The following is a 19264-nucleotide window of genomic DNA, read 5'->3' on the forward strand; positions in this document are numbered from 1 at the left end:
ACTACCTATTGTAGACGAAAATTTCTTATAGTTTTCTTTTCTGTTCTAAAAATCCCATATATATATATATATATATATATATATATATATATATATATATATATATATATATATATATATATATATATATATATATATATAATCACATTTTCATGGGCCCGATAAATGCCGTATTTTTGGACAAGTCGTGTCCAAAATGATAAATAAAATACGGTAATGGAAATTCTCGGTCGAGTAAGTTATGGGAAAAATCCGAACAATTGGTTCGAAATGGGGAAGATTTTTTGAAAAACAGAAAAATCGCAACAACTCCCATAATATGAATAACATCGCATCCGTTTTAACGTATGATAACTCGGATTACCTAATGCCGAAAAATGTTTTCTAAATACATTTTTGATACGACCAGCCATAACTGCATGGGTTCGAAAAAAATTTTCACCGGACAAAAAAACGTAACTGCCTTAGTAGACACCTTATCAAATCTGTTTAAATTGTTTGTAATAATATCATAATTTTTTTTCCAAAACTTTGTCTAAAACAATGTTTGATAAGATGCTTGGTGTTGAGAAGGATAGAAAAATAATTCAAAATTTTGTACCATGATCGCTATTGAATTCCTTCGTATTTATTTCATACATTTTACATATTATGTTCAAGAATCGATTATAATATTTTTTGTTGACTAAGGAAGCCATGTATTTGAAATTCCTTGTAGGACAGAACCCCACTTATCTAAACGCACGACCCTGTTTCCTCTTACGACGGCAGCGCGCGCTCTTGTACTGATAAGACACATCTTTAACAGCTATTTCCACGGAAACTGTAGAAGCAATTGAGATGGGGCTGCTTTTAAAAACTAATTCAATTCATTGTGAACATTTTTCTCGCTTTCGTCCCCCATCTATCTTTAATAGAAAAAAAATTTTCCGCGGGTCAACTTTTTGATGTGTCAGTTTGTGAGAAAATGCATTTCAATATATTAAAAAAAATATTTAAGTGAAACCTGTACAGTTTTTGTCTTAACATTTGTTCGGTGGCGTCCTAAGGCATTAATTTACTAATAAAAAAAATCTGAATGAAATACACATGTAGGTTTTCTTTTTTTGATGTGAAACATATCGGAATACTTCAAAACAGTTTGCAGCGAATAAGTTATGTTTTTTAATTTTTTCGGACACTTAAAATATTGTTAAGTATTCAAAATAAGCATTGCCTGATGCGTATTTTGATTCTATACAATAGAAAAAAAGCTTGGTCCAAAAATTAAAATTTTTAATTTCGTTTGATATTTGGCAACAACGCACGAAGAAACAAGGACAGTGCTAACGGCAATCTGCGTGTGTTAGAGAGAGAGAGAATGCGCCCATTTACTTCCACACTGCAATCTAAGAGTGGGATCCTCTATAGATATGTTAAAACTTTGTGTCTGAAAATTAACTAATTACACAAATAGCATGCTTGTGTTTCTTGTGAAATTTGTTTTCGGGAACCAAAAATATTACATTAAAAATGGTATTAGTTTAGCATATTTTTGTAATCATTCTGCTAAATTTCTATAAAATTAGTTCTAAAAAATATTTTTAAGTAAGTCTTTTCATGCCTTAGTTTTAGAATCACTGACTAGTATGATTCTTGAATGTATATCATTTTTAACCGAAGTGGGCATTTGAACCAACTGTGTTACAGAGATCGGATGTGTTACAGTCATTGTGAATTTTACTTGTGACTGATTCCTCCACGCAATCTCAGTAATTTACTAAGGACGCAGTTCTACTAAATGATTCGCCCATCTCAAAATCGTTCAGTTTCCTTCCAAACAATGTTCTCTTTATAGTATTTTTTTATACTTTTGGAGAAATACTTTGGGGGATTATAAACCAAATATTTGTTGGTCGATCATAATTATTTTAGTTTGAGGTTGTAGATTATGATAATTTGTAGTGTTTTGATGAACAATTGAATGCATCTGAATTTTTTACTATATCGTGGTATATGAGTGCATGCAGCTCCTGGGTACTTGGTTGCTGAGTTTTTCTCAAACGAAATTCGAAAATAAAACATACTAAACGATACTGTGCACTTTGAGGATGTATGAGGAACCTTTAGCGCTTTGGTCAGAACTTCAAATTCTTAAATAAAAAGTGACTTATGAAAGGAAGTTTTACAATACCACTGCTTGTGGTTATGTCTTGATGCGTGTTTAAAGAGAAAGCTAATCTATAATTTTGCATAAAAAGTGACCATAAATTGAACCATACACCAGTCATTTTAAGATGGTTTAGGAGTTTCATTATTATTGATAACTGATTTCGCCCTTGATTTAATGGCGCGTGTGTGTGTATAGTTTTTTTGGGGGGTAATAATTAGAGACGGAAAAAATTCACTGGTTCATTGACCTTTAGGATGGACTCCAAAGTACTTGACACACTCGGGCAAATGTCACCTGTTTATCGGCTGCTGACTTGTGAAACGTCTCAACTGAGTTGTCCGTAACTCGGCAATTTCTTTGTTTGCGAGTTCTCATTTGCTCGCAGTTCTCTGGATAAAATGTTGGCCAATTGCAGAAGTGATACAAAAGTGTAAATTTTAGCCTATTGCGAGATGCATCCCAGTATTTCCCAGGTCTCTTAGTGATAATAAATAGAGTCCCGGAAATTTCGCGGATTCCTCTGGCCTCAGGATAGAAAACAAAGTTATAGGTGTGCTCGACCCATGTTTACTTTCCCATTGGTTGATTTCTCAGCGAGAACATTTTTATCCTGGTTATTTGGCACTACCTGATTCGCTTACTTCTCTCCTAGCTGGACATCGTTGGCTCACGGTCGTAGAGGGGCGTGTCCAGATAACTGCGGTCCAATCATGAACACAGTGCGACAGTGTGGAGGTTTGCATTCTAGCTTGCGACTGAATGAATGCGCGAAAATTCCGTGGCTCTAATAATAAATGTACAAATATTAATTTCAGATGACATCAACAAGCTCTACGTCATGGTCATCATATGCTTCGTCCTGCTCGGAACCATACTGGCCGCGCTCGTCGGGGGCCTGCTGTTCTGGTTCCTGAGGTGCCGCACGGATAAAATTCTGTTCTGTCACTTCAAGAAGAAAGAGGTTGGTGGAGTATTGCTATGCCTAGGGACAGGACAATTTCGCGGGTTCAATGACCTCCCAGGATGAACTCCATAGTTCTACGTACACTCGGTCAAATGCCACCCACTCATTGGCTGCTGTCTTGTGAAACGTCCCAACGTAGCAGCCTGTGATTCGATAAAGCTTCGGTTGGGTGTTTCTCATTGGGCCAGAGTCATCCAGGTGAGTTGTGAGCCAATAACAGAGGCAGCACTGAGGCATAACTATTTGTATTTTAGCCTATCGCGAAATCAATTCGCGAATGTTTCTGGTCTCTTTATGCCTAGCGCTGCCCATTTTCACGAGCATGAACAAACACAAACTTTTAATTTATTTTCACCCGTTGACGTCATTTTTTTTTTTAAATTTTAGAGGTAAGGCAAAACTTTACTTTTATTGAAACGTAACATCAGTGTTTAAGCCATTATTGATCTTAAGGGATTCAAGAATTTTCAATCAAAAGCAGAACCTTTTAGATGACTTCAACAAAAAAAATACCTACATTGACTTTTTTTTAGTGACTTCTGTAGCTTTGTCTACAATCGTAATTTTTTTTAGGGGGTTTGCCCGGGGGGGGGGGGGGGGGGGTTCGTTATGTCGATGGTACATGGATATGTGCCTGCTCTCGTGGGGGAAATAAGTAAGGGAGTTGGAGTGTGTAATGCTCGCCATCTTAAGGGGGATTAGGCCTCACAAATTTGAAATGTAAAATAATTTTATACCACTTGCAATAAAGCTTCTGAATTATTTTTTTTTTTTTTTTTTTTTTTTTTGGGTCTACATGGCATAGGACTTAGTCTTGGTTACTTTTTGAAGAAAACACTTGTGAACTGGTGTAATTACCATGATAGTTTTAGTCATCTGCGATGAATAATAAGTTATTTCCTCGATTGTATAGGGGTTTTTCATTGTTTTAGTCACTAAATAATGGCATTTTTACGATTCTTCCTTGTTAGTTCCTTTCAAGCTATTCCATAAATTTTCATTTATTAGCTACTGTTTGTTTTGCTGCCCAAATGCTAAACAGTTGGCTTCAACTTCGGGACAGGCACCCACTCCACAGACTAAGGACGGGTTTATAAAACACGCAAGGGACGCAACGTCGCAACAACGCAACACGCAACCAACGCAAGAAAATTACAGTCTTTTTATAAAGCACCAAGTGGCAAGACGTCACCAACCGTTCAACTTGAAATTGTAAATCAGCGGAAAATTAATCTTTTTCTGTCCTCTTTTGATCATTCATATTTATCACGAAAACAAAACAAATTGTCAATAATTTAGTTTTAAAGTTTTATTTTCTTCTACTGAGTGAAAGATAAACAAGTTTTAACATGATGTGGGCCATATATAATAAATAATAAGAACATCGTGAATTTCTGTGCACATAAAGTCTGTATCTTTAAAAGTGTTTGGAAAACTTCTCTTCAAATACGGCCGCCGGAAACGCAAGCCAAAATGCAAGAAAGTTAAAAGTTGACCAAAACTTGCGTAGCGTTATTGCGCCTTACGTGGTTTACAAACAGGTACCTACTGTACTATATTATGTGGCTGCTGAACATTTTGCGTCTTACGTTCTTGCGTAGCTTGAAAACATGGCCAAAGGTGGGTTTACGATTGAAAAACTTAATAATTTTAAACTTAACCCGTACGCCTGTTCGGTTATACCGCGAATATCCAATATATGTGTGAATTAGTGATCATTTTTGCAGTCAATGAAAACGAGCAATATGCAGCCATGTTATTCAAGCTGAATATTTGTATTTGTAGGTATCATCCGCATTTGGAAATCCATTTCAGCTATGAATCTTTGACGATCGATCATTTGTTAATTAAGGTAAAATTGGTTATGTACCTATTTGAAATACCAAACATATGGCTAGGATTGAGCCAAAAAATTTAGACATTTTAACCCGTAGGCCTAATCTATAATTCGTACACAATTTACAATTACAAATACTTAACTTTATATATAAATACAATTTCATATAATGCTAATAAAATCTATTCCAAGCTTCATAAAATGTCTGTACAGTTAAAAAAATATATTCAAAAACTGTAAATACATTTTATAGACTCGTGTGATAGGAAAAATTAACCCGAATAATTTCCAAAATTAATTATAAAACAAAGTAAAGATTCTTATTAAATCTCATTGTTAAATCTTTAATGCAGTTTATTATAAGTATTGTATCGTTTCTTGAAAAGATTTTCATAATTCAGTATTGTCTACTCCTACCATAAACGGCTTTCCCCAAGGAAACAATATTTCGCGATAACAACACACTCTACTGTACTCTCATTGATGCTATCCATAATTCTTAAGGTCAACATATGATTCGCACACGACCCGCAACAACTCCAACATCACAGTCATAAACCATCCAAATAGTTTAAATACAGTCATATGTTAAGTACGGCACTAATTCTTAATTCTTGATACCAAGGAGTGGCTACATTTGCATGATTACATAGTAAATGCGTGAGGCCGTTAGTTTCTTCAGCTAATTGTAGCGCCATATTGGTCAGACGCCCAAAACCTTGGCTGAAGTGTTATGTTTTGCACTGTGGAACAGTTAAAATTACTTTTTGATGTGTAAACATCTTAACTCTCGGTGTACGGCATTTGGTGGGAGTAATTTCGAGCAAATGGAACGGAAGTCGGTGAACGGAAATGAGACACAAAGATGACGGGACACACGTGTAGCAACATAAACCCGTATATAGTCACTTTCGTAAACATTAGGGTACATGCCAAACGTATTAGTAAGCTAGCCAAATGAAACGTTTTGATAGTGAAACTATCCTGCGATATATTTTGTAAACTAAAATAGTTAACGTAAAAAGTAATCTTAAGTTTTAAAATACGTAAGAAAACTGGTATTATAATGATTACAATGCACAGTCTCCTCATCTAACCCCAATTAGCTCGATAGGGCAGTAGTAGAACACGTGCTTGTAAATCTCAAAGAACGTAATTTTAATGTCATAAGTGGAAATGTTTATTCAGCTCAATAAGGTTAAAGTTCGTTTGCAGGAAGTATTTACAGAATGATTACAACTGTTTAAACAAAAAAAAACTAATATATAAACATATTTAGTGCTACAACACGTGTTTTAAAACGTAAAGGTTAATATTTTAATAATTACATATAATTAGGCTATAACTTCTAATGCGTTCGGAAACTTTAAAGTATTAAATGTTTAGTGAATTTTATCAATATGAGCAGTTCTTAATAAATCTCGTCAAAAATCAGGTTCAAAGAAGTGATCAAGTATTTTTCAAGTGTTTAATCGAAGCCGTGTTGCTATCTTTGCCTTATAGTGGGCAAGCAACCTTCACGATTCAGGCAGCGAATTTTAGCGGCGGGCGCATAATGTGTACGATTCGTGTCTTAGGAATTTTTGCATGTAATTGAAAAGCGAATATTTTATTGATCACTATATTTATTACGCTCGGCATTATTTCAAAAAGAATTCTAATCTAAATTTCGTGTCCGAATTTCGTGTCCGAATTTCGTATTACCTACAAGTATATTTGCAACATGACCAACATGAGATCACATGAATTTGGTAGTTACCGAGGTTAGATGTTTACACATCACTAGCAGTGCTGAAAGACTCTCTCACAATTTTATTTTTCGATGAAAAAATGTGTTTTTATCGACGGATAGTTCAATTTATTCTTTGTAACCAATATCAGACGTTATCAAGTATCCATTTTCGCAATGTTTTGGGCGGAACAATATGGCGACGGCAAGGTTAAAAAGTGACTGCAACTACGTCTCCTAACCGTGCCCAACTCTATGCTGCTTCCAGGCGTCGCAGAACAACAACAAGGGCGCCGAGGAAGGAGCGCGAGGCGGGTACAACAAGTCGGAGGCGCTGAAGCTGGAGATGCCCGCGCCGGCCGCCACGAGCGCTGCGGGCAGCGTCAGCCCGTCCTACGCCGGCCCCGTGTCGCCCACCACCACGTCGACGCCGCTCAGCCGCAACAGGCACCCGTCGGAGGACGCGACGCTCGACTACGCGTACGACAACCCGGTCATGACGCCGTCGCCCGTGCTGGAGCAGCAGAACGTGTCCGGCGGCCACCAGAACAGGGAGAGCTCGTTCTGACGATCCCCTGTCTACAACTCAGTACTACACGTGCCACGTGCTGTCCAGCGGCAGCGTTGGTTTGCAGACAGTTGAAACAGAAAAACTTCACGGGTGTTTTAGATAGGAAAAGTTTCTTGGGTTAGCGATAAAAATTGAAAGACGCCATCTTGCTTTCAGTCAGTATTACACGTGTGATATACTGTCCAATGGCAGTGTTCTTTTTAGAGAGAATTGAAACAGAAAAATGCCAATTTGATTGTTTTAGATCGGAGACTTTCTTGAAACTGAAAGACGCCATCTTGGTTTCTGTCAATTTAGCTCATAAGTTAATTTTTTTAATCGCTTTCATTGAAACATTTTACTTTGTTAAGAAATAGCCAAGGGTGCGTCCATTAATTACGTGAGGCTAATTTGGCGATGTTTCGGCCGTCCTCCACCATTGGGGAGATCTCGTGAGATTTTGCTCACCCCCTCCCCCATAATCCTACATGAGATTTTTCAAAATGCGTATTTTTAGTTTAAATACGTTAATCTGTGCTTGATTACATTGTATTTATTAAATAAAACATAATTTGCTTGATTATTTTTATTTAAGACTAGTTAAGACTACTATTTAGGACAAAACATTTTCAAGAATCACAGTGAGAAAATCAAACAATAAAATACTTAAATAGGAACTACTAAAATTCGTAAAAGAAGATTAATTCTAATTCAGTCCACGGGGACTCAAGTGTGGTCTCAAGAGGCATTCACATAAACGCAATAAATATTATAGTGTAGGATTTAGTTATATTTTAGTGGAGAACGTGTTTTACTTAATTTAACCCAGTTTTCTCGCAATTTTACACTGTTTCTTGCAGCAAAAAAATTACGTGATATATGCTGAGACCCTTCCTCCACCCTGGTGATATGTCGTGGGATTCGGATTGACCCCCTCCCCCCTAAACTCTGCACATAATAAATGGACGCCCACCAAAATATATTAGGCATAATGAATAAAGTTTATAGTGATTGGCTGGATATATTTTCCCCCAAACATTTTAGAAACTTTTATGTAAATATTGCAGTAACATTATAACTTTATTGATTTAGTGTTAATATGTTATTGTAAAGTATCTGGAAAAGTGTGATGAATGGGAATGATTTACTAATGAATTTATTTAACAACGAATATAGCTAATATTGTTAGCAGTCACTCTGTTTTATATTTCCAGGAAATGTCAGTGTGGCCTTTTTGCATTAAAAATGGCAAATTTTCAATAATAAACAATGGTAAATGTAGTCGACGTCAGTTTGTCGACCGTAACCAGTATTCCAGTAATGATATTGGTAATGTGCAGATGTTTAAATATTTTGTGTATATTTAAGGGACTGTGTGTTGGTTTTAAAGCAATGAAATTGTGTGAAATCAATAACTTGTTGCATTCACCTGCTCGAGGAAACTTGACTGAATTATATGCTAGTAAAATGCATCACAATAATAAAAATTATTTAGTACATGTAAAGGTAGGGTAGTTCTCAGTTTTAATGTCAACTAATTAATGTTACATGAGTGTTTAATAAATAAAAAATGCATTTCTGCTTTGTGCAGCCAGTTTGTAAATAAAGCATGTAACTTATACAGTTTAAATACCTATTTAAAGTACCTATCAATATTATTTTACTAAACTATTTAGGAAGTTAGAGAATTTTAATTGGTATTGAACAAACCAGTTTTCTAACAATGCTAATCAGTTTTAGGTAGGTACTTAAGAAAAACTCCTTAATTTATGAGCAACTTACTGTCTGAGAATGAAGTAGATACTAGGTACTAGGTACCAAATAAATATATTTACATTTCTTAATGTATGACATACTTACTGAAAATAAAATTAGTATCGACTTATTAATATTGCTCCACAGTGTTTGAAGTAATGGCATATGAGAACCTTAAAACAGCTGATCACCAACTTCATGGGTTCATTACAATTTACCATGATGTATATTTTGAACAGTTCATCCCAATTATTAGAATTACAGAGTGTAAAAATTATCTCTCATAGCTTTTTTATTACATTTTTTATACCTAACTTAAATATATAGTAAATCAGTGTATGGAATCAGTCCGGGGGTAAGGAAGGAATCTAAATGCACCTAATTGTTGTATTCTGGTTTTGACATGTATGCTCCAGCTTGTAGGCTAAACAGCAGGGGAAAAACAACTGATTATTTTATAAGTGAAACTGCAGATGTAATATTTACTCGAAGTCACGAATTTTGGTTTTTACAAGTGTCCACATATAGATACTGTTGTTTATCATTCCATTATGTTAATAATTCATTCGTAATGAAAGTGTAACTAAAATATTTTGAAGCCAAGATTTCGGAAATAAATTAAGGTCATGTATAAAGATTATCTACCAACGAAAATTATGATATGTAGTCCATATTAATGATGAATATCTACGTTGGCCAAATACCAATTACTAGACTTTATGGGGCAGGAATAAATACTAGAACATTTCTCTGTGTTCATTTAAAACAATTTGTTCACATCCGGAACCATATTCTATTCCATGGCTTACAATAAAAAAAATTTCATACTTTTTGGGGATCCTTAAATCTCCCATTATTCATTTGTAAAAATATAAATACTAGAAAGCTGATTTCCATAACATTGTATCCCCTACACCCCCCACAAACATTACATGCATTAGGACGTAACTGTAAATTTAATATCTATTTATGTGTTCTCTGTGTTCTGTGGATTCATCATCTCCAGAGGGTGGCCACGTGTGAAGCTGTATTTTTTTCTCTAGCTAATTGTTGCGCCATGTTGGTTAGACGTCCAAAACAGAAGTATAGTTTTTGCATTGTAGATTATATGAAAGTGACTGATTTTAACATTAAAGATTCTTATTCATACATATTAACCATCATCAGACATTTTCAAACACCATTTCCGCAATGTTTTAGGCGGAACAGTATGACGATGGTGAGGCTAAAAAGTGATTTAAATTACGTCACAGCTTGCCATCTCCTGACAATTCCTAATTCCATGGTTATCTCACAGAAGTACGGGTATAAACAATTAAAAAACAGTATTGGGTTGCCGATAAATTAAACATATAGGTACTATACATTTTGCAAACATACAGGTGGTTTTTTTTGGTGTCTTGGGTTGTGTTCACACACCAGTTTACATGGTGTGTGTGAACGCAAATCAACACAAAAAAAAAGTACAATCGGATAATAACTCTACTAACTATGCTAGAATAAAATAAAGATGAAATTGAATTACTTTTGATGTAACTATTGACTGTAAAATCTCCCTCAAAAAATTTAGTTGAATATCAAGAAATAAGTAAGAAAAATCTGACAACTACAGTATAATGTAGCTCACTAGCTGCTGTTACACTATGTTACTGCAGAAGTGTGTGAGTGCTGATGAGGTACAATTTAAAAATTTGTTCAGATTTTTTTATTAAATTTTTAAGTATACGTATATATAGTTATTAAAATAAATATTTTGTAGAGATACTGATACTAACACTAAACATTCCATTTTTATGTTAAGAATATTGTGATAGTATTGCATATTTAACAGAATTTAAAAAAAAAAATAAGTTACAGAATTTATTCTACTATATTTTAATATATAAAAAATATTGAATTTGGCAATATATTTAAAAATATGTAATGCTATTTTGAAGTGGAAGTTTTTTTTCGTTAGGATTGTGTTCTTTGAATTTAAATGTGTTTTGTACTTGAAAACCCAGAAAATATAAGTACCTATAAAAATATATAAGTGGGTATAATTTTTAACTTAATAGGCTATATTGTTCAGTTAAAGTATAAATAAAATTTAAAATATGAGTTACTTATAAATTCAATGTATTCTTGAGTAACTATAGTTACAAACCATGTTAGTTTCTGTATAACATTTAGTATATTTACATTTATATTCACACCAAAATTAAACTTAACAGTCACATATTTTACAGACAAAAAATAGGCACCTTCTGATAACAGTTTCCAAAAAACTTTTTTTGATTGAAATAATATCTCCCAGACAAGACATTAAAAAATTGTGGATACATAATATTACTCTGAAAAATGAGTCATTTTTAGTACTGTGTGTCATGTTTAGATTTTGAAGAAGTTGGATTCTGATTCTTCACATTAATTTGTACCTATTTAAATAAAAATAAATCAATTTTTATACATTATTATAAAAAAATAACATTATACCTATCAGTAGCATAAATATTCATAAAAAAAATTCAGGGAAGTGAAACCTAATAAGATTAAAATCAGCAAAAATATAAGTAGAGTCGTATAGTAAAACTGGAAGCAGTTTTATGAACATGTCATTCTGCTAATACCAAAATATGAAGCATTAAACTATAACATCAAATAAGCCAGAATGTTCAAATTTCCTACTTTAACATTCAAATTTAAATTTTGTAGGATATGTGTTCTGACTGATTTTTTCTTACATATGACTATATCACAAGTTGCAGTATCACAACCAGGGCCACAACTAGGGGGGAGCAAGTGGGGCATACGCCCCGGGCGCAAAGCTCTGGGGGCGCCGAAATCGCTTGCATTGTAATCCCTACTACAACTGGTAACTGGTAAAAATTTTTTTAACTTGCATGCCAGGAATGTCTAATCTGATTTACAATATAACGTCTCAACATATTTATTTTAAAATACTCTGAGAAAAATGTTGAGTTCATCATTAACATAAAAAAATTGTAAAGGGAGAAGTTAGAAAGTTTTAATGCGTCCTCTATACGAATACAGTACAATGTTGTCAGAGAGGGTGGTACCACTGGCTGTGAGGAAGCAGTGGCGATGGAATAGTGAATGCCTTAAAATCCCGGTTTCAGGCTCTTCAAGCAATTAATGACAAGTTTAGCTTTTTAAATGGGGATAACATCTACAAAATGGAAGTTAAAGATTTGAAGACTGCAGCCAAATGGTTGTCTGAAACATACAAAGATGACAACAATGGAGAAGAAATAGTTCAAGAAATGGAAAGTTTTAAACATCACGCCTTGGAAGTTGATGACACTATGAAAACAGCATCTGCAGCGACCCCCTTGAAGCTTATTCACGAACACAGAATTGAAGAAGGATATCCAAACCTGACCACAGCCCTTAAGATATTTCTTACTCTTCCTGTAACAGTTTCTTCAGGCGAAAGAAGTTTCAGCAAATTGAAAATTTTAAAAAAATATTTAAGAAATAGTTTGAGGCAAGACAGACTGTCGAATTTGAGCATTTTTTCCATAGAACACAAGAGAGCATCCACTATTTGCTAAGATGATATCAAAATCTTTGCTGCAAAAAGGTCTCGCAATTTGAATTTGAATCTTTAAAAAACATTTATGACGACAATTTAATGAACAAGTCTAGTGATTATACGGACTCCTTTATGGACATAGTGGGTTCATGCATGGAAGGTACAGTAGCACAGAAACTGTTACATGTATAGGTATGGAAAATGCTTAAATAGCACCATTTTTCCGTGGGAGGCCCCCGGATCACCGCTTTATTGGTGTGGTATGAGCTAAAAAGAGGGGGGGGGGGGGGGGGGGGGGGGGCGCATGAATCCATTCATGCCCCGGGTGCCAGAGACTCTAGTTGCGGCCCTGATCACAACTCATTTATACCTACCTATAAGTTTGAAATGTAGGAAAGCAATTTAAACATTGCCAGTGAGTCGGAAGAAAAAAAAAATTGTTGATGAAAAAGTGTAAATGAATAAATGTAACCATGAGATAGTCTTATAAATTTTTTAACAAAAATAAAAAAAATCACATTTTTGTGTTAGCCTTTTACTGCATTTCAGCAAACCAAAATTACAGATAAAATGTTAAGAAAATACTACAGGAGGGAGAGATATATATATTTAGGTATAGCTACTATTATGCACATGCACTTCTCTTTATACACATCAGTCTTAATGAAGTAAAAGTATTGTCTATTATTTTTTAAATTAAAATAAATGTAATGCTTGTGAATATTAATCTAATGAACTTAAAAGCGGTTAGCAAGTTAGTGATTCTAAAATAATCAACTTTTATTAAAAATTAAATAATGTATGTAGGCCTAAGTATACTTATATGTTTTTCTTTGATGATGTGTTTTTTTGTACAGGATAGAAATGTAATGAGAGAAGTAATGTATGTTTATTAGTGCCTTAAAAATTATTTTTAAAATGGACAAATGATTCCCTTAAAAAATTATTTGAATAGAAAATAAACTTTAAACACAGTATAACTCAGTTTAACACACATGACCATGATGTAAACAAACAACTTTCTGAGAATACAAGGATTCAGTAGTAGTATTGGAAGATTGGTATTTGTATTACCCATAATCTTAGTCAATATATATATTTGTTGTATTTGACTGCATTTAAGGTTATGTATTTGTTACTCATAAATATGAGTATTCGAGACTAGTTTCAAGGACTACATAGTGAGTTGTGTAGGTTCAGTAAGTTAGTTCATATTGCTGTGAAAATATTTAACTTGAGATGTTCAATCTGAAAGGCTAGCCGCTGTACTGCCTCATGCCAGTTTATAACAGTACGGTATTCATACTTAAAGAGATTAAGTATGAATTTTCTTTATTTTGTAAAATTAGTTATGCATTTGGGTATGAACCCCACTTAGAATTTGATTGCTTCTTGTAGCCAGGGGCATAGCCAGGGAGGGGGTTTTAGGGGTTCAAACCCCCCCCCCCCACTTAGCACCAAATCATTAATTAATTTCTTATTCATCACTCAAAAAATTTCATATTAAAATTAATAAAAATTTGTACCATTACAATATTTAAATTTAAGAACCGAAAACTGCTAAAATAGCACTATTTTACACCTTAAAATCCAAATTTTCCCGGGGGAGGACCCCCAGACCCCCCGCTGTAATACGGGGGGGGGGGGGGGGGAATGCTTCTTAACACCCCCCATACACAAATCCTGGCTACGCCACTGCTTGTAGCTAACTATGTTATAAATCAAAACTATAAGAAGGTTTGTTTAACATTTCCATCTGCCTATACAAAATTTGACTAACTAACACAAATACAGCATAATACCTACTCCACTATCACACATGACTATAAATCAATTTCTGAAATGCAATAATAACGTTTATCAAATCTGCTGGTTAAATATTTTTTTCTAAACAATTTGTTAACCAAAACCACTCTGGTGTACTTACTTTCATGGAAAAAAAATCTGCCTTCTGGCAATTACTTTATAAATAATTGCTATAAACATGCTAACGAAAAGAAACAAGTATTAGAGTGATGGTAAGTTGTAATGTGAGTGAAATTATAAAATGTGATAGAAATATTTTAAGTAGGTAGTGTTATTTTATGCTTATAACTAACAAACTTAAATTTCTAAAGAAGCATGAAGTTAGTGGGTTAGCAAAATTATTTTCAGTGGGAAAAAAAGCATGTTATCTTTTTATTAATCAGCACAGTTAAATAAGCACTGTTGTAATTCATATTGGTGTTGGGGTAAGGTAGAATGTCATTATGTGCCTATTTCACTTTGTGAATAGCTCATTTTTTAACCTTGTCAGTTTGACTCCGTCCACATGTTGTACAGTATTTAAAATAACATATTCTATAAAATATAAATCACTATGTGTATTATTGAGTGCAATTTGAGATTTGTATTGTTAGTTACTTTTAAACCTGCATGTAAGATAATTTTCATTGCATTAAATTGCATTTAGTTGAACTAATGTTGAACTAGTAGTTTGCTTTATATTATGTTATGTACTTAATAAGCACATATTTAGCAGCTTTGAAAACACATATCAACATATTATATTAAATTTAAGAATGGTTTTATGATAATATAACCTGTAGTTATTATTGTCAACTAAACCAAATGTGTAAAGTAAATGTTTTGCTATAATAATTATGTACTAGATGAGTACCTAACTGTGTAACTAAGCAATATGCATGTATATAGAATAAACTAACACATTGAGAACCAAACAAATACAATTGCAATGAAATATGTAGGTACATATTCATTAAGAAGTATTGAAATTGTTACTGATAACAAACCTACTGAAATCTTTAGACTTTAAATTTCAGGCAGTGTTTCAATGGGTTGAATTTTGTATAAAACTTGGCTATTTGACCCAATTTAGTCTATAGAATTAATGACGTACCTACTTATTTTTTGTCGACGTTGAAGCTGTCAAATTACAAAATACAAATCACTAACTTATGCTCTCATATAATGTTTTTCATATCTTCTTCATGGAGGCTTATCATTTTTATGCAAGATTTTGCCAATGAAATTGTCAAAATCAGCTGATGTAAACCACAGTGTAGGATATATTTTTTTCATTTGGCATCACAATGGATGTAGTATGGTTTAAAATATTGTATTTGTTATTTAATGCAGTACTTTTTTTTATTAATGTGTGGTAACTAGTGACAAGCGGTCAAACACTTACTGCAGTTAAACTCTGACCGGCAAAGTGTAACTGGAGGTTATGACTTCAGCAGCAACATGCTGAAAGCATGCACCATGTCACACATTTTGGACAATCTGTTGGAAAAAATAAGTGATTCAATTTTTAGACCAAGAATATTTTACGGTACATCCTTTTATTGAAATAAAGGACTATCAATATTGTCATAATAATTTGACCTAACTACAGCATCACAGAAATGGTTAAATTTAGGAATATACACTCAAACTGTGAATAATATATATTAATATTTACTAAAATAAAACTAGGTATGTTAAATATTATTTTAATTTCAGTTTTATGTTTATTATGAAATTTTGGCCCGAATTTGCGGTAGTTCGAGACACCAACTACTGTGCATTTTACTAAATGATTGCTCTTTCGATTTCACTAACATTTTTTGTGTCTTAAATAGGTAGTAAAATTTGAACAAGAAACAATGAGAAAATTCCACGCGAATTGAAGCCTGGCTTCAGAGTCATACTTTTTCAAATATACATTTGTGGTAGTTTTTTTTTAAAATTTTCTTTTTTGAAGTAAAGGTGCCTGATTTTTCCAAAAGTGCGCATCAGCAAAAGCACGTGTGAGTAATGTACGTATTATATAAAATGTTTTTTAAATTACCCATTAGAATTGCATCGAAAAATCTCCAGACATTTGTTTCTATAAGTGCTGCAAATTACTATTATATTTCTTGTTCTGTTTATTTAGTGAAACACTAACATGTATATTTACTACATATTTTATGTTTTAATGGAAAATAAAGTAGGGAGGTTGTGTCTTATTTTCTGTTGTATAGTAACAGGGATGTGTCAGAACTGTAAATAAATTAGAAAGCAAAAATACTGCAATACTGTGATTGTAGGTTGCTATGTTGGAGCACAAATAGGCCTAATACTACGAATATGAACTTGTAGTTGTTTGCACATATATATGTGATAAAAAGTGTTTTTATTCTTGTTGATAATAATTTATATGCTGTTATTTTCAATTTGAATGGATTCAGTACACATATTTATTTCTAAAATGATACTCATCCTCATGATCAGCATTCAAGCATGTTTGATGCTAAGGTGAGGAAACTGCCAGCTATGTCTAGCCAAGAAAATTTTTTAATGTGTTGGTATTATAATTGTATTCCACGGTGGTCTCATAGTTTATCGAATTCACCCAGATAAACGTTTGGTGGTGCTCAGTGGCGTACAGTTTAAATTGTTCATTTGTGGTTTTATCCTCACAAAAGTTTTGAAGCTTACATTATTAGAGGTGCACTTACCTGAAGCAAGTCAGCAAGTAGGGTGGCAGTTACGAGAGCATTAGCGCACATACCAAGTGCCTCAACACGTTTAGACGCAGTATACCCCGAACTGATGTGCAGTCTTTTTATTGTGCTGCATCATCTATGGAGCTTTAAGCAGTGAAACATTGACCTTATAAGTTAATTTCACACGATAAACAAAAAGTGTCTTATGTACATAACTTACATTATATGTATTAAATTCTAATTTATTTATGATTAAATAATATTATTATCAAGTTATCTTTTTTGGGCTGCTTTCATTATGACTATTCAGTTTTTGTGTCATGACGTGATCTATAAATGACAAACAATTTGTAATAAAAAACATATATCTACACAAAATCCATACAGCAAAAGAGTTTCAGGCATATTTATGAAATGTTCTAGAAACACTGTAAATATATTGTTCTGAAATAGATCGGAAAAATTGTATACTGTTTATAAAACTTAAGTGCCTAGCATTCTGAAACAACAGATATAAAGTGTGCTGACAGTTTAGATCAACACTTATTCTAAAAGCTGTTACAGAAAAAAAAATTGTTTTTGAAATTGAGAACATTACCAAAAACCTTAATCTTATCCAGTTACTGCGTGAAAAATCCTGATTACAGTATTTATTGCATTTACAATTAATTTTTAAATCACAAAACAAAGATTATTACTTTGCAGTTGATATTTATTTTTCAAGTGAAACCTAGTGATTGAGTGGTCACATCACTCTTCTCCAACCCAAGCAACGGGGTTAGATTCCAGGGAGAGACAAACCTGGAGTTTTCGCAAGTGAAAAGCTTTGTGGAAGTTGGCATGGCCTTGTGGGTTTTCGCGGAGTACTCCAATTCCCACCGTTCATTCATTGTGTCGATACTCCATACCCATCTCATGACCTAGATGACCACGAGACAAACTCATTTATTTAATTCAAGTAAAACCAGTTAACATCACTTGTCTATTAAATATATGTAGGCCTATATATATAGTTAAATTAATATTGATTTTTTGATTTTTACATGTTTAACATTTGAATACAGGCCTAAGTAGGGATAAAGTTTTAACCCAGTTATAAAGAATTTTCTTGGCTTTAAATGTTGTATCAATATGTGCCTTTTTACCCATACTGAACAGCTGGCATAATCTAGCATAGACTATATTTTGCAGCTACATACTAGTTTTTAAGTACAAGTGCTCAAGAATAATATTCTTGTAACTATTAAACATCATGTAAAATTGTTTTTACTTTTAAAATTAGTACTGATGTATATTAATAGCTATAAATATCATGTTGGTATTTTTAAAGGTTTTGTGTTATATATAATGTGTGAGAGGTGTACTTTAGTAATCTTTGATATATATCAATGTATTCAGCCCTTCTGTGCAGCTAAAAGACAACAGGAATAAGGGAATGTTTTGTGTGCCCAATACACTTGTTATTTTAAGAATTACCTAATATATTAGTTTTATAAAATAAAATGTATAAAAATATCTGCTAGTTTTATTTAGATTACACTGGTAATAGGAACCCATAACATAAAAATGTTGATAGGTACGTAAATAAAAATATAATTTTTTACTGTAGCAAATATCTCTCTTAAAAACAAGCCTACACCAAAGCCATCAGAATAATGTGTAAAGTATGCAATGTGGTACTACATGCTTTTGCCTCCTACTGCAATTGTTTTAATCCAGAAATAGCATCCTTATATGCAGCCATATGAGCCAGGAGTGGATGCAATAGCACCCACATTTTGTAGTGTTTTGTTGTACTATCTCAATAGTCAAAGAGTTTTTAGCTCCTACCAAACATTTGTATTTTTATATTGCATAGTTACAGTTCATCAAGATTAATTAATAAATTTTGAAGTCATAGTTCCATTAAAGAGTACATCATCACAGTGGTTCTGTACCAACAATAAGCCAATTAAAAACTCAATAATAATTAGTGCACCTTCTCCACACCCACAAGTCACTTGTAAACTAAAAATCCAAGTTAAAATCTAACTTAAATTAAGTGTGCACATGTCCAATTACCCACCGCCTTCCCCCTCCCCCTTATGACTCATCTTCTGCACTGACACCCTCCCAACCCTGTCACATAATGTTAATTGATAATCCCATTTGTGTTAGTTGTGTATGACTAATCTTTACTTAGTGTGCTTCTCATTGGACCCAAGTGGTGGGTACCTTCTCCCCCTCCCCCTCTTGCCAACACGGGCGAGTATTGATTTTTTTTGGTGATG

The 19264-nt window shown here is 33.4% G+C and overlaps 2 protein-coding genes across 2 annotated transcripts in view; one reads left to right on the forward strand and one right to left on the reverse strand.

Moving 5' to 3' along the window:
- The window catches only part of LOC134531763 (protein grindelwald), a 93333-nt gene extending 74826 nt beyond the window's left edge, over nucleotides 1-18507 (forward strand). The window contains exons 3-4 of the mRNA XM_063367651.1: nucleotides 2968-3113; nucleotides 6951-18507. Coding sequence (XP_063223721.1) covers nucleotides 2968-3113; nucleotides 6951-7250 — 446 coding nt within the window. The 3' untranslated portion in view covers nucleotides 7251-18507. The remainder of the gene's footprint in view (nucleotides 1-2967; nucleotides 3114-6950) is intronic.
- The window catches only part of LOC134531766 (SET and MYND domain-containing protein 4-like), a 334526-nt gene that overhangs the window by 253362 nt on the left and 61900 nt on the right, over nucleotides 1-19264 (reverse strand). The window lies entirely within an intron of this gene.

This window comes from Bacillus rossius, chromosome 5 (assembly GCF_032445375.1).
Source record: "Bacillus rossius redtenbacheri isolate Brsri chromosome 5, Brsri_v3, whole genome shotgun sequence".
Classification (NCBI taxonomy): Eukaryota; Metazoa; Arthropoda; class Insecta; order Phasmatodea; family Bacillidae; genus Bacillus; species Bacillus rossius.